The 23,802-nt window shown below is 40.7% G+C and overlaps 1 protein-coding gene across 2 annotated transcripts; it reads left to right on the top strand.

Annotated features, from left to right (window-relative positions):
- The first annotated feature begins 4,895 nt into the window (after window positions 1-4,895).
- On the top strand, window positions 4,896-19,923 carry LOC306943564 (protein lifeguard 3-like). Of its 2 annotated transcripts, XM_079529973.1 has the most exons (13): window positions 4,896-5,143; window positions 8,168-8,546; window positions 9,598-9,624; window positions 11,286-11,353; window positions 11,579-11,643; window positions 14,103-14,156; window positions 14,294-14,344; window positions 14,454-14,493; window positions 16,365-16,402; window positions 16,496-16,583; window positions 16,703-16,798; window positions 16,882-16,935; window positions 17,767-19,923. In XM_079529973.1, exons 2-13 carry the CDS (start codon window positions 8,174-8,176, stop codon window positions 17,914-17,916), a joined length of 1,104 nt encoding a protein of 367 aa, XP_079386099.1. In that variant the 5' UTR covers window positions 4,896-5,143; window positions 8,168-8,173; the 3' UTR covers window positions 17,917-19,923. The 2 variants fall into 2 exon arrangements, with proteins under 2 accessions (XP_079386099.1, XP_079386100.1); XM_079529974.1 differs by lacking the exon at window positions 9,598-9,624 and having other exon boundaries at window positions 4,898-5,143.
- The last annotated feature ends 3,879 nt before the right edge of the window (window positions 19,924-23,802 follow it).

Genomic DNA, 23,802 nt, shown 5'->3' on the forward strand with positions numbered 1-23,802 from the left:
GACACAATAGACGTTGCAGAATCTGAGCTGCTGGGTGACATTTTCAAAAAAAAAATCAAAATTTTTCAAAATTTTTCAACATTTTTTCAACATTTTCATCATTTTTCAGTCAGAGGAATGCATTAGAGACAGTCCTGACATTGCAGACACAATATACGTTGCAGAATCTGAGCTGCTGGGTGACATTTTCAACATTTTTCAACATTTTTCAACATTCTTCAACATTTTTCATCATTTTTCATCTTTTTTCATCATTTTCATCATTTTTCAGTCAGAGGAATGCATTAAAGACAGTCCTGACATTGCAGACACAATAGACGTTGCAGAATCTGAGCTGCTGGGTGACATTTTCAACATTTTTCAAATTTTTTTCAACACTTTTCATCATTTTTTATCATTTTTCATCATTTTTCATCATTTTCATCATTTTCCAGTCAGAGGAATGCATTAGAGACAGTCCTGACATTGCAGACACAATAGACTTTGCAGAATGCTGCTGGTTGACATTTTCAACATTTTACAACATTTCTTCATCATTTTTCATCATTTTTCATCATTTTTTCAACATTTTTCATCATTTTTCATCATTTTCATCATTTTCCAGTCAGAGGAATGCATTAGAGACAGTCCTGACATTGCAGACACAATAGACGTTGCAGAATCTGAGCTGCTGGGTGACATTTTCAACATTCAACCTCTGACCTCATGCCAAAAAAATGTTTACACCTCTGCTGCTTAGCGGACGGTGTCGTGTTGTAGAGGAGGTCTCCCCGGACATGTGCATATGTCACACTAGTCGATACATAGCAGGGATTTTTGTCCAGTGTCCACTTTAGTTCACTTTAGTCTGGAAATGGGATATTTTTTTTTACCTCTGACCTCATGCCAAAAAAAATTACACCTCTGCTGCTTAGCGGACGGTGTGGTGTTGTAGAGGAGGTCTCCCCGGACATGTGCGTATGTCACACTAGTCGATACATAGCAGGGATTTTTGTCCAGCGTCCACTTTAGTCTTATATTTGCTAGCTTAGATTTGCCAAAAAAACAGTGACCTTTCACCTCACTGTATGGCGTGCCAATTTTTGTTTTATACCTCTGCTGCTTAGCGGACGGTGTGGTGTTGTAGAGGAGGTCTCCCCGGACATGTGCATATGTCACACTAGTCGATACATAGCAGGGATTTTTGTCCAGCGTCCACTTTAGTCTGGAAATGGGATATTTTTTTTTACCTTTGACCTCGCTGTATGGCGTGCAATTCTTTTTTTACACCTCTGCTGCTTAGCAGACGGTGTGGTGTTGTAGAGGAGGTCTCCCCGGACATGTGCATATGTCACACTACTACTAGTCGATACATAGAAGGGATTTTTGTCCAGCATCCACTTTATAAAGTCCATGCACTCCAGTGAATGGACTTGGGCATTTATCCATTTAGATAACTTTTTTACGTTATTTCATTACTTATTTTTACACAGAAACATAATGTGTGTCTTCACAATAACTGTAATGTAATAATAATACTAATAATGTAATGTAATAATTATTTAATTAACTACACTTTTATTCTGAAAGCAACCGGATGTCTTAAATTGCTAAAAAGACGGAGCCGCTCCAAAGAGAATTTAGAAAACCCTTCTTCCTCACGTGAACGCGCATCAGCAAGGGGAAGGGCTAAGGGCCATGGAGAAGGGGGGAATTGGGAAAGGGCCTAAGTGAGACCCTGAGCTGTAGGGGCCACCTGTGTGTAAGCCAAGATTCCCATATCCTGGTTGAGACCCTCTTCCATCGCCCTCCCTGCTCATTATCGCAGCATAATGGCTGGTATTGAAAGTGGAAGTTGCAGTCAGTGGTTAAGGATGTTGCAGAATAACTTCCCTATAGCTTGCTCTTAACATATGCCACAGAAACAGCTCGAGTAATTTTTAACCTCCCATTTTAAAATATTGGCGTCATCTGACGGGTTAAGATTCTGGTGTCAGTGAGGTCAGATGTAGAGTTGCTGGCCGGCTCCATATGCAGATCTAGTATGTCAAACCATGTATAGCTATCCAGGGTTTGATGAGGTCAGTGTTGTGATCTTCATATGGAGATCCAGGTGATGATAGTCAGCTCCACATATGGAGATCCATGTGTATAGAAGCACTATTAATCTGGTGTCAGTGAGGTCAGATGTAGATTTGCTGACCGGGGCCATATATGCAGATGTAAGTGATGATCTCCAGACAGCCATATATGTGGCTGTCATGAGGCGTGATGTGGCGTTACGTGTCCCGAGTCGTGACCATATATTGAGGCATGAAGTGACACGACATGACTGACGGGAAATGCAGGTTTTCATAGTAACTGCGACCTACGCGGTCACAATAATAATAAAACTTCATTTGTATTGTGCTTATGGAGATAAAATCACACCCGTGTGATGTGAGTGGGGAAACTCCGTTTGGGGGTCCCCGGAAGTTCCTGACACACAGGACCACAGCCAGGGTGCCGGCCCGGTTCCGGCGAGGCGCCCCACGTCCGAAACGGTTGAGAAATGACAGAGTTACAGTGTGGGGGTCCCTGTACTGTACTGTACTGTACTGTACTGTACTGTACTGTACTGTACTGTACTGTACTGTACTGTACTGTACTGTACTGTACTGTACTGTACTGTACTGTACTGGCCAGTGGCGTATCCAGGAATTACGTTTTGGGCAGGCAAGATCATGTGTTAATTGTCGTCTCCCCGCGCACAATTGTACAATACATACAATACAAAGGCTGAAAGGCATGCATTTACATTCCAATGGGTGATTGAGGGTTGCGCTCTACCGCAACGGCCAATCAGCTGTCCATTAATAGTTCTCAGGTCTTGTTTTTGTCTTCTTTTTTTCTCATTGTATGGATTTTGGCCAGGCCAGAAATGGATTTGGACAGGCGGACGCCTGCCCTCGCCTTATTGTAGATACGCCTCTGGTACTGGCACACCCGAAATCATCATATATACAGTTAATATGTGCGTGTGTGTTTGTGTGTGTGTTACGTTGCTTGTTAGGTGGTGAAAAACAACCATGCTATTTTTGTGCTCAGACCCACCCAGGCAGCCAGCCAGCCAGCCATCCAGCCACACACATAGCTCCTTAAGGGAGTGGTTGCACCACTCAAAAAGAATGGCATGTATTTATTGTGACTGTAGGTCGCATTTACTATGTTTGTTTCGTTGCGTCACCCATGCCTCCATATATGGTCACGCCATGCGACATCACGCCTGGTGACATCACACCCCCATATATGATCACGCCTCGTGACATCACGTGACATCATGGAGACCCTTAGATCTCTATGGTTGTTGGCGTCTTACTGTGGAGCTGACTATCATCACCGATCTCCACATATGAAGATCACGACACTGACCTCATCAAACCCTGGATAGCCATACGTTTGACATACTAGATCTGAATATATGGGGCCGACCAGCAACTCTACATCTGACTTTACTGACACCAGAGTCCAGATTAAGAGTTTAACTCCTGCTTCTCAACTGTGCCGTATTTAGAAGCTCTGTTGTTTCTGCGTGAGGTCGCTTCTCGGCCTCAGGGCGTCTTACTGGTTTAACAGAGATGATTTGTTCTAAGTACCGTATTGCGCCGAATATAAGACAACTCTGATTATAAGACGACCCCCATTTTCAAGACTCATTTGTGGAAAAAGAACATTGAATGTCAAATAGTCTAGTCCCCGATTATAATACGACCCTGTTTTTTAGGATATTTCCATTGAAGAAAAAATACGTAGTCTTATATATTTACATTTTAAGGGATATGGTGAAAGGGACTTTAACTATGTACTGTGTCGGGGGAGTAAAATGCCTGTGTTCGACACAGCTACAACAGTTGTTTGCTGGCTTTTGTTTACAGTTTTAACAAAGTTGTTACAGTTGTGGTTCTGAGTTGGCCAGTTATCGGTGTGTTTCCCAGTGGGTTGATGGTCTCTGGTTCTGTACCAGTCCTAGTAAATTCCCGCAAATCATTTCTTTGGCCCTGTTAGTTTTTTTATCCTTCAGGATAGATAAATAAATAGCCTACTTGTCAGGCGGAGTCTAATGGTGATGGAATATAGGCCCTACTTTTATTAGACTATATATATATATATATATATATATATATATATATATATATATATGGCCTATATATTTTTTTGCCTTTTTCTGCTTCCATTGATAGTAGATTGACAGGAAATAGGGAGAGAGAGATGAGAAGTGACACGCAGCAATTGGGTTGGGATTCAAACCTGCGACACGCTGTCTGCCCCTAGGTGCCTGGACCGCTATGCCAACGGGCCGGGCCAAAATGTTATGCTGTTATTGTTGTTGTTAATTAAGGTGCATACAATGAGATGTACACAATGTACTAAAAGTAAATACTACGGTATAATTCGTGTCATACTGGTAGTTTGGAAATAAGACAAATCTGTCACAGGAAAAATAAATCCTAGTCTGGCCATGTCATGCTAACATATAATACTGGGGAAACCTGTCTTTTAAAGCTGGGTGACGTCTCACAGACACAGTTCACTACATATGGGTGGGGTTGCAGCCGGGATAGGGTGGACCAGGGAATGAGGCCACTCTCAGTGGACTGAGCATGAATCCACATTCAATTCAATTCAATCCAATTAGTAATTGTAAATGTAAACGTACATTGCCAAAGAAAGTGTGGGGGAAGAAAGAAAGAAGAAGGGGAAAAAAATAAGGAAAAAAATAATTATATATATATATATATATATATATATATATTATATATATATATATATACCACGCACACGCACACGCACGCACGCACACACACACGCACACACACACACACACGCACACGCACACGCAGTCACACACACACACACGCACACACAGCTCCTCCCAGGGCTCCACCCATCTGTTCACGAAGTTACAGGAAATGAGGCTTCCATGTTGGTCGTTGGACATCTGGAGTGGACCTGCTGCGCTAACTTTTTTTTAAGGGGGATTCATGTTTTAGATGTATCTGTTTCTACACTGTGCTTGTGTCTCTTATTGGAACGCTTGGTTGGATTTGTAAAGCATACGTGTTCCATAAATCGAACGCTGAGCTGTGGTTAACATTTCTTTTCTTTTCTTTGGAAACTTTTCTTGGTGAGTCGAACATTTTTTACAGACTTCGTCACAAATTCTGTATGAGGCTACAAATGTAATTAAAGCAGGTTTAGAAGTGTTGCATCCATAGGTTACATCAGTGATATTTATAATAACGTGAAATGTTTAGCCATGTAATGTAACATGTTATTGTTAATTTGTTATCCCAGGCTGGTTCCCTAAAATGAATAGGCTTTTTGTAATGTAAGCATATATTTATACTTGATCGTACGATGGTGTCGCGCACCGAAAATAGCCGATCTACAAGCGCCCAGCGGGATCTTGACCTCGGCCCTTTTTAGCTAAGTATGGGGCAGGGGCTCCAATGGTTACTAGTGGAACTTTGACCTGGTTACTAGTGGAACTTTGTCACATTGGGCTGAGTTTGGGATTGTACACCCAAACAATTGGACAATTAAGAGTCCAAGCCAAGAAGTTAAAGTAAAGTCCATTATTTTCTCAAGTAAGCACTATCCAGGGTGTCCAATACACACCTATCTTTTACTTGTAAGCCACTGTCCAGTGTAGTGTGTCCACTCCAGATTCGATATGAAAACTATTGACCCTGGCCTACCCCTACCCAGTCAGCGTTTCAGGCTGATGTAATGTAATGGCTTCTTTTTAGGATCCATCCTCAGCTGTAAGGCTACCGTACTACAGTTGTTGGTTAATCACCTTATCTGTCTCCTCACTGTGGTATGGGGTGTGGTGATTACTGTAGGCCACTGTATGTGTTCTGTTATTTATCTGAGGTCTCTACTACATTTCCCCAAAGCAACACTAGATAGATCAATCAATCAACCAACCAACCAATACAAAAAAGTTATGGTTTCTTTTAGAAGGCCATTGATGAATCATTACTGTATGTCATACTATGTGTGTCATAGCTCATTTGCTTTAGGCTAATATAGAAGTAAACAAACCCACAGAACACCATGGTGGAAACGGTCATCAACAATGATTCAGAATCATGATGTTGATGACGTTGTTTACACTTCTTATGTGAATGGTGATGATGCTGTTAACCAAGTCATTGTGCGACTGTTCCATTGGAAGCAGGGTAGCGCTGTGGCTGAAGTATGTTTTCCTTTTCCTATTTTGTGTTTTCTACTGTTGCTTAGCGCTTGTGACATGATGTCATTACGTAATGGAAGGTGGAGGCATTTTGAATTCCTTTTCTGGTTATTTCCCTAAATAAAAGTCACTGCAAATTATATGGAACTCATTTTTGATATTTGGCATTTCATGGTGATTCAGGACAAAAAAATATCAGTTAGGTTTGTATTAGTTTAATGGGTATTGTTTTTGTTTGTGGGCTTTGCACCAAAGTAAACCTTATGACACATTCTTTACTTTGGCTCTAGGTGACCTCGTGCTAGTGTGTATTTTAGAGCATACAGTCTTAATGGTTATTAGAAATTTCCCCAGGGGACATGTTCATACTATTGTAATGTTTGGCGGTATGAGAGGCATATTACGCAGTGGGTCTACGGTGGTTTGTGTGAACCACAGCTCTGAGAAAAACCACATGTTCACGTCAACTTGATATGACCCAAGAGGCATAACTCACTTCATGCTAAATGTCTCCTTGGTCCAGGACAAGTATTATTATTACCCTCTCCAAATCCTTACAGTAACCACCATCTGTCTATTGTGTATTCACACTAACAAAGTCCTTTGTTTAGGTTCTGTTTCTTGAGTTTGACTGTACATATGCATGTTTGTGGGTAGCGGAGGCACAGCTATTTTAATCACATTAGCCCTGGTGTTCCTATTTTGGGCATGTCATGATTATTCTAGGCAAAAGTTAAAACAAATCTTTCCAAATAGTAGGTTAAAGGACCACTTCACCACTTTTCAACTCTTCATATAATAGGTCCTCACTAATAATTATAATCATGATAAAATGGCACGATTCTTTTCTGTCTGTGTCTCATAGGAGGGCTGTGGGCAGTTTAGAAACCGTCCTCCAGTGACATCATCATTAGGCAGATTATTTTTAAGCAAGATGTTTTTACAAAAATGTTTAGATTTTCATTATCGTGAGAATGAGGCCTTCCATTTTCGCATTGCAACTTTTCAGGACTAGAAAGCCTGCAGTTTCTATTAGCTTGTATTCCCCATTGATGATGTCACTGGAGGACGGTTTCTGAACTGCCCACAGCCCTCCTATGAGACACAATCGCCGTACAATAAATACAGGTACAAGTACCTGTATTTATTTAGCCCCATGTTCGAATGCCCCGCCCCCTGCCAAAATTAGCTAAAATCGCTAAAATGAAAGAGAGCAGCAAATGAAAAAATAAATAACACTCATCTTTTACTTTCTCTAATAACAACCTAAAACATGAACCTTTTCATCAGTTTTTGATAAAAGATTTGATGTCTCAGGGACCCTAACTAGTGAAAATGGCAGATCTACAAGCTCACAATGCGTTGCGCCGTATGTTGTGAACTTGTGAGCTTGTACATCGGCATTTTTTCACTACATTTGTTTTCTAATTTATGGGATTTCTTAGATTTTTCTTTAATTTCCTCATGAATTTACTGAAAAAAATCATTGAAATTAATCTTTTTGAGGAATGTTCTTTGAAAAAGTTTTGATGATAACTCATTATTAAAAAAATGCAGGAAACAAAAATAAAGGGACCCGTAAAAATACTGTACCTATTGTCTCTCAAGATGAAGATAGATCTGTTGTACAGACCTGATTTACCAGGCTACCTCCTCCACCCCACATTAGTTTTCCCAGCGCAGTACTGGAAACCAAATTTGTAGCAGCTAGCTAGCTCCTAGGAAATTCCAATATATATGAAAGATGTTCAAATACATTTGCATGAACACCGTGTCATGATCAGTTGAATAACCCTCCAGACATTGAGAACAGTGTCCTGTTTTCAACCTTTACAGGGCGAAATTACAGACTTTCAGTAGCATTCAAAGATTTTGAATGTGTTTTTATGACAGGGCTTCTCTGTTTTATCTAATTCCTTCTGTTTTGTTTATCCTCCAACGCTGTCCTAGAACGACATGTCCAAGTCAGACTTTCCCCCAGGATACGACGAATCTCACGCCCCGCTGTATGGCCCTCCGGGAATGAACTACCCCCCTCCCCCTCAGTATGGCTTCCCTGCCTATGGTGGTGCACCCTCAGGACAGCCTTCTGCCCCTTACCCACCTGGCCAGAATGTACCTCCTTACCCAGGACAACCAGGGGGCTACTCCGCTCAACCAGGGGGCTACTCCGCTCAACCAGGGGGCTACTCCGCTCAACCAGGAGGCTACTCTGCTGCTCCATACCAGGGTTTTCCTCTGCCTGCTGGGGCACCAGGAGCTGCCTACCCCAGCCATGCTCCCATGCCCCCTCCAATCATCCCACCTACCATACCATCAGATGTCATCGGTAAGCCAGAGTCATGGTTGTTTAGCCCTGATGCAGATTTTTATTTATACTCTGTGTGTGTCCTTTTAAATAAACAGTTTTAGTGGTGCTGTCCTGTGTTGCTTTGAAACTTCCGGCACCTGACAAATGTGATTCCCTCTAACAACACGACTGCTACCATTACAGTCAAATAGAAGTCGTTGCTTGCTTATTATCATATACTGTAGTAACTATCTTCACATTTGTAATGTTTATAGCGTTTTCAAAGTCTGAGACAGTGGGCCCCCCTTCAGAAATGGTTCAGACCACCCTATGACAATCTCTATTTACTCGTGTGTAATGAGTGAATACATCTGTTAAATATGTATTTAAAAGGGCTACATGCCAATAACACGCTACATGCCCAAGTGGGCAGTAGGAGAGTGTTAATGAATCCAAACACAAAATAATAAGTGCTACTTGTTTCATTGTTAGATTATATTTAATTCAAACATGTTTCATAATCATTGTTTGTAACTACAGTAAGTATGTTAAACAAAGATAACCAAACTTCACAACCACTGCTGCATGAATCTGCGGCCACAACTACAGTAACTTCCTGTTGATGATTCTGATGCAATCTCTTTCACCATCACGTCTCCCTTGGCCTCCACTACACTTGCTTTTAGACGATTTCATTGTTTGAACTTTAGAAAATAATGAGCAATTAACATCAACAAATAATATTTTATTTCCTCCCTTGATTATTATAATTTTGAAATGAAACTTTTTCATATGTGTAAGATTGTATGAGTGTCATCTAGAAGGAACACAAATTAAGATATATACTGTACCATTATTTCCAGTGACCAATATAGATACCGTATATAGATTTTGAATCTATATAGTATATAGATTCAAAATCTATATACTATATATCAGATACATGGAGCATGGCTGCAATTTATAGTGTATATAGTATATACACTATAAATTGCAGCCATGCTCCATGTATCTGACTGGCTGAGGAACTCATGTTTGCATCTGAATACAAAAAAAACTGTTGGTATGTTTTTTTCACGAAACTCCACAGACCCTGACACTGACATTCTTATTGAAGGTAGTAGTATTCAGGACTTCAGGTAGTATCAGAATTTAAATATCTTGGAATTACACTAGACTCAAACTTGACATTCAAAAAGCATGTTAAAAATGTAGCCAATAAAATCAAATTCAATTTATCCAACTTCAGACACATAAGACCATATCTAACAACAGATGCAGCTAAACTCTTCATGCATGCTATGATTTTTTCACACATAACCTATTGTTTCACAACCTGGTCACAGACAAATCAGACAACTTTAAAACCCATAGAATCACTTTACAAACAGACATTAAAAACACTGGATCAAAAGCCCAACCGTTACCACCATTGCCATATAGTTCTAAAGTACAACTTATTTAATTTTGACAGCTTTAAACATTTTGCAGATGACTGCCTCATTTTTAAGATCTTAAATGGACTTGCACCTCCACCACTGAAACAGTTCATAGATCGAAGGGACAGTGGTGACAGAGCAACAAGGGCAACTACCAGAGGGGACTGTGAAGTGCCAATCAGACGTAGTGTCTTTGGCATGGCTGAGGGAAGTAGGGGTGCTGGGGGGGCTGTAGCACCCCCTCCCCCCAGGCACAGCCCCCCCTCGAACAGGAGAGAAAGAAAAAAAAAGAGATTTAAATATGCTGTATCACAGTATTGGCACCTTATCCTGGTTAATTGCCTGTGTCAGTTTGTTCATATATAACTTGCGTGTGGAGAGGGAAAGTAAAGGCCACGTTTGCGCGTGAAAATGCGCGAAAATGCGCGTGCATGATGCGCGTGCACGCGCATTTTTGCGGCGCGCACTGCGCGCGCGCACCCCCAGGTACACGTTCAGCCCCTGCTAGTGTAAAGTACTTCCCGCGGGCCTGGTCTTTGGTAAAACAGTCTTCTCTGTTAGAGCCTCCCATCACTGGAACAGTCTCCCCACAGAAGTAAGAGAGACTTCCAACTATCTGACCTTCAAATTCAACCTGAAAAGGTGGCTAAAAACAATTCAAATCTGTAATCATGAGTAACTATCAGCACTATTTAGTATTTACAACCGGTGTCATTTCTTTGTGGAGTTGCTGTTGTTCTGTCCCCTGTACCATGTTGATCTGTTCCTGTATTTTACTGTATTGTACTGTGTTTTCGTATGGACATGGTGTTGGGTGCTGGCACATATGCACACATGGCACCAACGCATGGTGCTGTGTGCCGGCACACACACTCTGTCTTTCTTTTATCTGTTGTATTGTGTTTTTGTATGGACATAGTGTTGGGTGCTGGCACATATGCACACATGGCATCAACGCATGGTGTTGTGTGCTGGCACACTACACTATGTCTTTCTTTTATCTGTTTTGTATTGTGCTTTTGTATGGACATAGTGTTGGGTGCTGGCACATATGCACACATGGCATCAACGCATGGTGTTGTGTGCTGGCACACTACACTACGTCTTTCGTTTTATCATTCATTTCTTAAGAGCCTGCCCAGGGACTACAGATGAAATTTAGCTTTGGCTAACTCTGGCCCATTTACATTGATGTGAAAACTGACACTGACACTGACGTTGATTAATGAGCTTTGTCCCTGTCAAATAAATAAATAATAAATAAATAAATGGGTCCCTCAATAATTAAAGTATTAATGCCTAAGTGGTGAAATGTTTATCTTTTTTTTTTATATCACAGGTGATGGGTTTGCTGCAAGTGGCGGTGATTGGGATAGTCTGAGTGTACGGCATTCCTTCATCAGGAAGGTAAATCTATACAGTACACACACACACACACACACACACACACACACACACACACACACACACACACACACACACACACACACACACACACACACACACACACACACACACGCATATTCGGTAGTACTATGTAAGCAAAGTATTTGAACAGATGCACACAATGTTGGATTATGATTTAAACTAGCTGCATATCATCCTCACATGTCTCTTCTTTGTCTTTCTCAGGTATATCTGATTCTGGCATCCCAGCTCCTTGTCACTACAGCAATCGTGGCTGTATTCACATTTGTGTGAGTATGCTCTGTGTGTGTGTGTTAAGGCTCTCCCTGAACCTACGTTCATGGCAGCGAGTAGATCTCAAACAGTTGTGTGGTCACTAAGCTATGTCCTTGTCTGCTTATCTCGAGAGCGTGTTTCCCATCTCCTCGCATCATCCTCCCAAGACGGTACTGTAATGAAACCAAAGAAAAGTCAATAGTTAGCAAGACGCCCAACTTCGCTTGACTTTCTGTATCTAGGTCTGTGGTTTTCAGAGTGCCGTTATAGATTGCACTTCAATTGATTGAGTTGATTTTACGAATGGACAGTAAAAAAAAACACTGTAGCACTGGAGGTCGTTGAGCCTCCTTGCCTGCCGTCTGTTTCATCCATCGCTGCCTTCCGCACGAGGTAATGGTCAGATAACAACAGTTTAATTGCAGTCTCTTCTAGCAACTTCTTGTGGTTGGACATTGTAGACTTCAACCTCAGATTGGCTCAACTTTTTAATAGGCCAAGGTCAAAAAGTGAAATAGGGACAATAGCACACAATTTTCCAATCAAATTGAAAGCCTTGGATAATATTATTATAGTTGTCATCGGCCAGTGCAGTGCCAATGCTTGCACCTTCCCTCTTTTACGAGGTCCAGTCTTTCAGCACATCAGTTGTCTGGTCGGATATGACAACAGGGTGAGCATAGCCAGAGTTGCATACACTAACATAGCGAGCCATGACAGGACACACACTAAATAAATGCCCTGCATTATTCTTGCAGACATAGCTTGTGATGTTGCCATCCATATTAGTGTGTTCAGACTTCAACCTAAGCATGGACCGGCAAACTAAACCGGCCTCAGTCATCTTTATCTTGATGCAAATGAAACAGCACCCACACCCAACCACAAACTTCCTGTCTGCCTTAGACAGCTGCATCTCAAAAAACAACAGCTTGTCTGAATTATACCAGTTTTGAATGCAACAGTGGTTCAATTTAATTGAGTTAGTTTAAAACGTAAGATTTAGGAAAATTCAATGCATAAGTAAGTAATATGAATACACGTGTCACATTCTAAACATATCTGTTTGCTTCTTCTCTCCTCCACACAGACACGTACATTCACACAGACACATGCAGACTCACTTCCTGTAGTTTACGCTACTGGTTGATTGTAACCAGTTTTCACATGCACACTCATGCACCCACATAAACTGTCATACACACAAACTCAGTATCAATGTCTTATTATTAATAATTATTAAAATGTCAGTACAGATGGAGTAAAGATGGAGTGCTGTGACTCCCAGGTACTATGATTACTGTATACTAGGAAGAGTGTACAGAAAGTGTTAACCCATTTTGACCTGAGATCAGATTCTAAAAATGTCTTCTACATCCTGACCGTTTTCTGAAAAATCTATGTTTCTATGTCAGTCGTTCTTCGATTTTTCAAAAATAGCAGACCTACAAGCTCCGAGTGGCGCGCTACGCGTAGATCTGCTATTTTTCAATAGCTAAAGCATAACATAATGCTAACACCAAAAGGGGTTCCCGCCCAAAATGGGTTAAAATTATGTTTTTATGTGGCCACACCCACCAGTTCATTAAGAATACCTGTGGTTAGCTTTGATTGTTAAATTCTCAGGTAAGGGAGTCTCCCACATCTTAGTCTCCAGGTCAAATTTCCGGGCTCCGCAAACTCCACATTTATGGGTTATAGACGGTGACTGTCTGGGTGTGGTGGGTACGTTTCCCAGGTGGCTGAGTCCTGTATGGCTGTATTTCTTCATAAAAACCTTTCAGTGCTGTACTACAGCATTTGAACTCCAGGGCTAGGCCTCGGTGTGCCACTCCAAATCGGCTTCAGTCTCCCCATGAACTTAGCATCAGTATGTAGGAGAGCATATACACATCCCCACACCTGTCCCTGAGGTCCAACTTTTGGTCCACGGTGCACAGATGTGAGCCCAGGACTTAGGCTGAAGTGTTACTCTCCTGTTTCTTTGTTCTCGTCTGCCCAACTCATAACTTTGAGCCTCTGCATGCATCTGATGAACCTACCATTACTGTTCCAGCCTTGTTAGGCGGTCACAGTGATGAACAGGAGCCTATTTGGGCAGGCAGTCAGACTCGTCCCCAACAACTTGGTCAAGCTGAACATAATGATCCACTCACGATTCGGTACAAGCTACAAGGCCTTTTTTCCTTCTGGAATCTTTACACCAGGATGGTGACTCTGGGGTCCTGGGGCGTATTTGACCAGCCATGGTGTGGTTAAGGGGATGACGGTCAAGCCTAATTTTTAATTTTTTCTGGCTCGACACGCCTGACAGAAAGTGCTGTGTCACACCTTCTATGTTCCACACCTAGCTCGGCGAGTTCCATTCCCTCCGTGGTATACAGTACATATATGCAGGAGCTTATACTGTAATATGCACACATTTCAGTAGTAGAGCATCTGTAACGGTGCCTCTGTCTCTCTCATCTCACAGTGAACCCGTCAGAGATTTTGTGCAGCAAAACCCAGCCATCTACTGGGCATCATTGTAAGTGCTTCTCTATACTATTAGCATAATATCACAATTAGTAAATAATTTGATTTAACACTAATTTGTACATTAATCTATTTAAAAGCTGAATGTGTTACTAATATAAGTAAATTACACACCTTTTTTGTTTGTAGTGCTGTGTATTTCATTACCCACATTGTGCTGGTCTGCTGTAAGGGACCCAGGTGAGTGGGATTATCGATTGATGAATTAGTTACAGATGCCACATTTGGAAGTGTTACATTATTACTCATGATTTGAAATGCTGTACTAACCTTTCTATGTGTACTACAGGAGGAAGCATCCATGGAACATCATTCTGCTGATGATCTTTGTAAGTGAAAACACCTTCCCTCTTCTACCATTTTCTCTGAATGGACCGCTTTCACATCACACTTCTTAAAATATATATATTTTTTGGCTGTTTGCTATTTTCAGCATGCAACCAAGTGTAAAATGTCTTATACTGGATCTCTAGTCCACTAGTCCCTTCCTAACATTTTAGTCTAGTTTATATTCGTCAACGACATTGTCAATATTATATTTAGTCTCAGTTTTAGTCATCAAAGCTTAGTTTTCATTTAGTTTTAGTCAGTGGAAAAAGGTAGTCGACGAACATTTTTCGTCTTAGTTTTAGTCGACAAAAACAACACTGGTGCTGTCACAATTAAGCCCATATATGGAGATCCCTGATGTCATCAATATTAGTTTATGGATGTTCTGATATTCCATATGTTGATCGTTACCCATCCATCCTTCCTTTTCGATGTCTCCCTTTTGACTGATATCTGGCCATTTAAACTCTAGATATTTGTGCCCGGCAGCCGGCGAAAACTAGAGTTCTCAATAGGCCCGAAAATTAAGGCCTGGCCCTACCCTGGGCCCTCATCAAACCCTGTATATTCAACACTACACTGCCCCCGCTGCCGCCCTTAGATCTCCATATATGGAGCTGACCTGTTCTGACATTCCATATCTTGATCTGACCTCATCACACCCTGTACACTAAAGATACCCTATATGGCCAGTGCACGCGACATCAAGGTCGCTTCTCGCCCCCAGGCGACTTACTGGTTTTAAAGGTGGTGTGACGTTTCTATCAATGAAGAAACTTGGATTCTTAAGTTGCAATAACTTTATTCAGTCTGGTAGAGTTTGTAGCATACAGGTCACACATTTTATCTAGGATCTAGTCATCATATCACAGATAGTCATCAACAGATAGTCCTCATTGCCATCTAGTGGTTGTTCATATCACATCAATACAGGGGGTGTAAGTGATATTATTTTGTTAAAGTGTGTGTTAAATGGCTCTCTATTTTGATAGTCAATCATTGTTCAATCAAATGTTTGTTCAGTAACAGGGGTATCATTTTCTCCAGGTTTTTAGTGAACAGAAAATACATTTTCAGGTTGGGATACCAATGTCATCCAATCAGGGAGGAGACCTCACACAGGATAAATGATAAACAAGTGAAATTGGAAGAGTTGAATGATGAATACATGAGCAGACAGAATTGGAACTGGATCACTATTAAATTGAAGCCGATTAATTAGTTCTCTTTCATGAGTCATGACTGGATGAAATTTGTAATCCACCTGAAATGTATTTTCTCTTTACTAAAAAGATGGAGAAATGGGAATATATATATGTGAGAGAGATTAAATAAAATCTATATTATCTATATAAACTATATTTTTAAAAATTAACTTTTTGTTTTGAACAATAATATCACTTACACCACCTTTTAAAGTGAATACATAGTGTTTCTGGCAATGTTGTTCCTTTCCAAAATATCCACAGTGCTTAGGATTTGTTTTGGAGTTGTACCTCTGTGTTTTTGTTTTGAACTGAATTCTGGAAATTTCAGCTATAACAGACCAAATACAGACACTGTAATGCCAACAGAGATACCAGTGATGTTGCCAAAAAGACTATGTATATTACACATTATGACTTGCAATGGTAGATATGCCACTTTGCTAGACCCAGACTTTTATCCGTCCCTGACCTAGACTAAGACAGTTGTTTGAAATAAAGATTTCCTCTGGTCGGAACGTTTTAATCAAGTACTGTGCGTGAGCCATGCCTGTGTAATGTCACTTTGCGTAGCTATACCATATGGTACATTTCTATGGGTCATGAAATGTTAATGAAGTGAACCAAAGGTGTTTTTTTCTGAACTATGCTTTTCTTTTACACAGACCCTTGCCATGTCCTACATGACTGGGGCCATATCCAGGTGAGAGATACTTAGTCATACATGGATAAATCCCTAAATATCAAAACCACTTCTGCTATTGCTAATTGTGGGTGAATTTGTCTCTGTTTTCAGTCAGTATGAGACAAAAGCAGTGTTCCTTGCCCTGGGTATTACTGCAGTTGTGTGCATCGCTGTCACCGTCTTCTGTTTCCAAACAAAGGTAGGGTGTGTGTGTGTGTGTGTGTGTGTTTGTGTTTGTGTTTGTGTTTGTGCGTGCGTGCGTGCCTATGCATTTGTGTTTATTCGCATGTTTGTGACTTTTCTGTCTTTTCTCATTAGGTTGACTTCACCAAGTGCCAAGGCCTGTTCTGTGTTCTGGGGATCGTAATGCTTGTAGTGAGCATTATTTCAGTCGTCGTGCTCTCCTTCAAATATGTGAGTTACTCTTTACATTTAATCTCCACTCTCACTTACAGTTTCGTTTTTTCTATATTTAAGTCATGTTTTATCATTGGCAGATTCCATGGCTTCATATGCTTTATGCCGCCATAGGAGCCATAATCTACACACTGGTAAGTTCATGTGAATTTCTCTGCTTATAGTGAGTCTATCTGACAATTAGCCTTCTGTAAACAGAAATTTAGCACCAGACTGCCAAACGTAGGCTACTAGAACTGACTTGCACTTTCATACTGTATAAGCCTAATTTACAGTATGCGTTGTCGCACACAATGGTGTTGTTGAAAATAGGTTTTTGACATGCAATGGAACAATAATTTAGGTTTAAGTCTTGCTGGTATCGGAGACAAGTTTCTTCCAATCAAGTTGCCATGTACAGGGTTACAGGAGGTTCCGGTAGGCTGGGAAACATGTAGCCTTGTACTTGGTTGGGGCTATCACGATTAGTTTGTTGACTTGTCATACAATATTTGCAATTATTGGTTTGTGTTTGGCATTGAACATTGGAACATTACTTTGATTTAAAAAATATATTTCTGTTTGCCTTGCTTTTAAATAAAAATGTGCACGGGGTAGATATGTCAAATAACTTCAATATACAGTACCAAAACAGGCCATAACACTAGGCCATATCTTAATTATTATTTACTTGTACAAAATAGCAAAAATAACCAATCTACAATCTCACGTGTGAGCTTTAAAATTGGCATAAAAAACATTTATGAAAGTTTTTCAACAGATGAATTCATACAAATGAATGGAAACGATTATGCAAAAATAATTGCGATCATACGATTATGTAATGATTGTGAAAAGCCTACTTGTACTTCCTACACTTCTGGTTAGACACTCCCAGGCCTTTTCTCCTAGTGATATGGAGGTACAACTAGGAACGAGCTTATGTTAATTGTTAACGGTCATTCTTCTCTCCATTTTACTCATAGTTCCTGGCTTACCACACACAGCTGCTGATCGGCAACCGCAAGTACGCCATCAGTCCAGAGGAGTACATATTCGCGGCAATCACCATCTACGTCGACATCATCCAGATCTTCCTCTTCCTGTTGCAGATCATTGGTCTCTCCAGCAGATAGGTCCCCGGGGAAACAAACCCCCACATTGCTTAGTTTTCTGCTTCATTTCTATAGTTACTGTAGTTAAAAGACGTGGGTGATTTTAGATTTTTGTTCTTATTTTTTGTTTGTTTTGTTGAGAAAGCAGAGATGTTATGAGGATAACGAAGTGCGTAATGATTCATCCTAGTGTAAGAGTGTATTTGTTGCAGATTATTCTTGTTGCAGATTATTCTAGAATTAAAACATGCCAGTCAAATGAGAATAATTCATATAATCATATTCATCAAGTGCGTCCGGGTAAAGGGCTCGGGCTCAGTTTCGTATATCCCATATTTACGTGTATGCACATAATGCACTTTCTTTTTTTTAAATCAGACTTACACTTCTACAATATCAACTCGTGTTTTCTATTCATACATTCATATAATGTCACTATACAGTATCTATAAACACTGAAATAACCGGCTGCAACATGTATCTTAGCTGCTGGAATAAACAAAACCTTTTTGTATGTTCTCTGCACAAACTTGAATGTATATATATCAAAAGCTGAGGCCTATCAAATGCTTGGGAAAGTGTGTTTAAACTTGGCAAACCTCTGCATATTTGTAAGTGGGAGACACGGTTATCTTGGAAGGTGACCCAGGCCTTTAATGGCTGCACTACTCTTATTGCCTTCGGGTGGAAACCTTGTATCTCCAATTCCGGTGCTCTTCAGAGAAAAAGAACCGTGGATGCTTTTTTCCCCCTAAATGTCCTAAGTACAGGTTATCTGTGTTCCTATGAATCCAATATACTTTACTAAGTACAGGTTATCTGTGTTCCTATGAATCCAATATACTTTACTAAGTACAGGTTATCTGTGTTCCTATGAATCCAATATACTTTACTAAGTACAGGTTATCTGTGTTCCTATGAATCCAATATACTTTACTAAGTACAGGTTATCTGTGTTCCTATGAATCCAATATACTTTACTAAGTACAGGTTATCTGTGTTCCTATGAATCCAATATACTTTACTAAGTACAGGTTATCTGTGTTCCTATGAATCCAATATACTTTTCATTGGTTAAACATTCATAAAATCCAGATAGACCTAACCAGTTTCAAACATAAGGAAAAGCATTAAATAAAGAGAAGAGATACAAGGTTTCTGCCCGACAGCAGTGCTATGATCAAGAAAACGTCTGAATGAGTAGTTTGTTTGACACTTAATGTCATCATAGGTTAATGCTAGCATAGTCATTACGATACTGATAAACACGCTGATACATAATGTGCCACATTATTGTTAACTGATTAGATTGCTTGTCTTTGATAAAACAGGCCTTTTCTATGATTCACAGGGTAATGCCCATTTGGCTTTTTTAGCACTGACCCATTGGGGTCTCATCGTCTCTGCAAATAAGTTTATATATGTATGGTTAATTTAAGCCTACTTTAGTTATGTGGCAGATGTGTGGTTCAATATTCTTTGTTCTAACTTGTGTACTGGTACATAAGTTACTTTTGCCTTTCCACAATAGGGGGATAGCCGCATATCGCGATACTAATATCACTGGATATTAGTCTCGTCCCTCTCAGTGTTAGATTTTTTCCTGCAATGTCTCGACCCATAATTGCATACCGGGCCCTGGTTGGTCATAGCCTGGTTCCAGACGAATCTGGTTGGCTCGTCACCACTTTGGCCGTGAAGTCCTCCCATAATTGAGAGGGGCCAGACTTAATCTGCCTGGGGCAATATGCATTGCAATGGCAGATGAAGGCTGGCTACAAGAGGTTAATAGGGGGAGGACGTGGGGATTTTCACAATCAGTATTTGAACATTGCCATAGTGTACTTTTAGTCAAACCCATGGTACTGAAGGCATTCCAAAAACCATACAACCATAGGATACATTTTGTATGAGTCTCATAGCTAGTTCATGAAGGAGATTGGCTTGTAGATAAAATATAATACAGTACATATAACTGCTATTTCCATATGTCTGAAGTATCAAATAAAAATCTTTATTTGTGAGTGACGAAGTATTCGATTGTTTGTGTAATGGTTTAAATTAGTGATTTTCTACTATTCCTATAAGCCTACGGTAATGAATAGATGGAAAACCTGGAGAGAGGAATTAAGCTGCTGGCAGTATAGAAAACTAGCCATTAATAAATGGGCCGGCATACATCAATTAACATTTTTTTAAATAAATGATCAACTTCACCTCTTCAAATTATATACATAACATTTCAATATATTCACTTCTTTCAAAGATATCAACTGACTTGGAACAGAGGGCACTTTGAAACATCTTGTCATAGACTTGGGCAATATCATAGTCCTGCCATTATGTACAATATCATGTTTTGCAATACTCAATCAAAAATCGTTCCAGCCCAGGTTATTATGTATCCTTTGTGAGAAGCCACTGCCCGGTACCAGGCTGAAAGAATGTCCCATGGGCCTCATTGTCTCCACCAGGCCGAAGGCATGGGGAGAGTATATTTTGCACTCTGTCGTTCCGTGTGTGTCATGTGATCAACACGGATATGTCCGATTTCCCATAATACATCCCGATTGGCTACGATTGCCTTCCAAAGTTTGCAGGATGGGTTCGTTAACTTTTTGAATGAAATGCCTAAAATCAATTTCCGTGGAATTACACATGCTCATTCCCACTAGGCCGAGGAAGAAATGCCACTTCATGGCATTTTTCAAATCAGCCTCATAGTGCGCTATAAGATCGGCCCAGTCCCGTCTTTACCTATAACTACACCGATCTACATAAGTATGTGCACACTCCCCAGAGGCCAAGGAAAAACATCTGCCCTGCATTTTTCAAATATGCCTTTTATATTGCCACCGGGAGGCCGACTTAGTCCTTCAGATTTGATCCAAATATCATGCAAATTGGTACAGATGCTCTATAGTCAAGACGGATCTGTGTGATATTTGTCAGACAGGCTAAGACCTTACACCACTCAGTTCACACGGGTGTGATTTTTTATATTCTATCTAAGATTGACATCTAAACTATGCAGTTGTGGCCCGTTTTGAACAAAATACCTAGATATGAGCATAGATTTGAATACATAGATTTGAGCACAGCGTGCAAGCGTCCAGATGCTGTGAAACTTTGCACACACAATTCCACTACATTGAGGAACAATGAGGAGGAACAACCTTTCAACATTGCCCTATTATAGCACCACCAGGAGGTGAATGCAGACGATGGGCTATATATAGCCCATGGTCTCGGAGTGATTTTTGTCTTTTTTTCAAATCCTCAAAAATGATGAAAAATGGAATGCTATAGTATGCCGTCTGAGGCCATGGGCTGAACTTGAACCCACGACCTGTGGCTCACATAGACAGCAGCTTATCACAGAGTGCCACCATGCTCTCTGAGAATCTCCACAGCTTTCCAGTTCTCTTCTGGATGTTATTCTCCAAAACATGCTGCAGAGTGAAAGTAGGAGGAACTCAGCTGGATTTGAACTCACAACCTCTGGCTCACATGGACGTCATCTTAACAAGGGTGCCACTGAGCTCTCAGTGTTTTTTAGGTTGTAAGTTGTTCTTCTTGGTGTCACTTTTCAAATGGGGCCTTGGGATCATGTACAGAGCATTTGAATAAATGGTGCTGTGCATCAAAGGTGTCTTTAGTGCTTTTAAGTGTTATCGTGGATGTTAATCAGATAATACAGAGGAGAAACCATGACAGGACACAGACAGCCTCCCCATTGGTGGATGTGTTTCCCGGAAATCACTCCGAGACGATGCCGATGGTCTCGAACGGCATACTATAGCATCCCGTTTTGCATCATTTTTGAGGATTTGAAAAAAAGACGAAAATCACTCCGAGACGATGGGCTATAGTCCATGGTCTCGAACGGCATACTATAGCATGCCGTTTTCCATCATTTTTGAGGATTTGAAAAAAAGACGAAAATCACTCCGATACCATGGGCTATAGCCCATCGTCTCAGAGTCATTTTCGTCTTTTTTTCAAATCCTCGTTTTTCATAATTTATGACCATGGGCTATAGCCCATATCGGACGGCATACTATAGCATGCCGTTTTTCATCATTTTTGAGGATTTGAAAAAAAGACGGAAATCACTCCGAGACGATGGGCTATAGCCCATGGTCTCGAACGGCATACTATAGCATGCCGTTTTTCATAATTTTTGAGGATTTGAAAAAAAGACGGAAATAACTCGAGACGATGGGCTATAGCCCATGGTCTCGAACGGCATACTATAGCATGCCGTTTTCCATCATTTTTGAGGATTTAAAAAAAAAACGAAAATCACTCCGAGACCATGGGCTATAGCCCATCGTCTCGGAGTCATTTTCGTCTTTTTTTCAAATCCTCGTTTTTCATCATTTATGACCATGGGCTATAGCCCATATCGGACGGCATACTATAGCATGCCGTTTTTCATCATTTTTGAGGATTTGAAAAAAAGACGGAAATCACTCCGAGACGATGGGCTATAGCCCATGGTCTCGAACGGCATACTATAGCATGCCGTTTTTCATCATTTTTGAGGATTTGAAAAAAGGATGGAAATCACTCCGAGACGATGGGCTATAGCCCATGGTCTCGAACGGCATACTATAGCATGCCGTTTTCCATCATTTTTGAGGATTTGAAAAAAAGACGAAAATCACTCCGAGACCATGGGCTATAGCCCATCGTCTCGGAGTCATTTTCGTCTTTTTTTCAAATCCTTGTTTTTCATCATTTATGACCATGGGCTATAGCCCATATCGGACGGCATACTATAGCATGCCGTTTTTCATCATTTTTGAGGATTTGAAAAAAAGACGGAAATCACTCCGAGACGATGGGCTATAGCCCATGGTCTCGAACGGCATACTATAGCATGCCGTTTTTCATCATTTTTGAGGATTTGAAAAAAGGACGGAAATCACTCAGAGACGATGGGCTATAGCCCATATCGGACGGCATACTATAGCATGCCGTTTTTCATCATTTTTGAGGATTTGAAAAAAAGACGGAAATAAATCCGAGACGATGGGCTATAGTCCATGGTCTCGAACGGCATACTATAGCATGCCGTTTTCCATCATTTTTGAGGATTTGAAAAAAAGACGAAAATCACTCCGAGACCATGGGCTATAGCCCATCGTCTCGGAGTCATTTTCGTCTTTTTTTCAAATCCTCGTTTTTCATAATTTATGACCATGGGCTATAGCCCATATCGGACGGCATACTATAGCATGCCCTTTTTCATCATTTTTGAGGATTTGAAAAAAAGACGGAAATCACTCCGAGACGATGGGCTATAGCCCATGGTCTCGAACGGCATACTATAGCATGCCGTTTTTCATCATTTTTGAGGATTTGAAAAAAAGACGGAAATCACTCCGAGACGATGGGCTATAGCCCATGGTCTCGAACGGCATACTATAGCATGCCGTTTTCCATCATTTTTGAGGATTTAAAAAAAAGACGAAAATCTCTCCGAGACCATGGGCTATAGCCCATCGTCTCGGAGTCATTTTCGTCTTTTTTTCAAATCCTCGTTTTTCATCATTTATGACCATGGGCTATAGCCCATATCGGACGGCATACTATAGCATGCCGTTTTTCATCATTTTTGAGGATTTGAAAAAAAGACGGAAATCACTCAGAGACGATGGGCTATAGCCCATGGTCTCGAACGGCATACTATAGCATGCCGTTTTGCATCATTTTTGAGGATTTGAAAGAAAGACGAAAATGACCCCGAGACGATGGGCTATAGCCCATGGTCTCGGAGTGATTTTTGTCTTTTTTTCAAATCTGCCGTCTGAGGCCATGGGCTGAACTTGAACCCACGACCTGTGGCTCACATAGACAGCACCTTATCACAGAGTGCCACCATGCTCTCTAAGAATCTCC

The sequence above is a fragment of the Electrona antarctica genome, assembly GCF_951216825.1.
Source record: "Electrona antarctica genome assembly, chromosome: 19".
NCBI classification, from domain to species: domain Eukaryota; kingdom Metazoa; phylum Chordata; class Actinopteri; order Myctophiformes; family Myctophidae; genus Electrona; species Electrona antarctica.

Excerpts from the sequence above, each read along its gene's own strand:
- LOC306943564 (XM_079529973.1), top strand. The coding sequence starts at position 8,174 with ATGTCCAAGTCAGACTTTCCCCCAGGATACGACGAATCTCACGCCCCG. Across the intron at positions 11,644-14,102 it reads GTGGCTGTATTCACATTTGT|TGAACCCGTCAGAGATTTTG; the intron begins GTGAGTATGCTC and ends CTCATCTCACAG. Across the intron at positions 14,494-16,364 it reads TCATTCTGCTGATGATCTTT|ACCCTTGCCATGTCCTACAT; the intron begins GTAAGTGAAAAC and ends TCTTTTACACAG.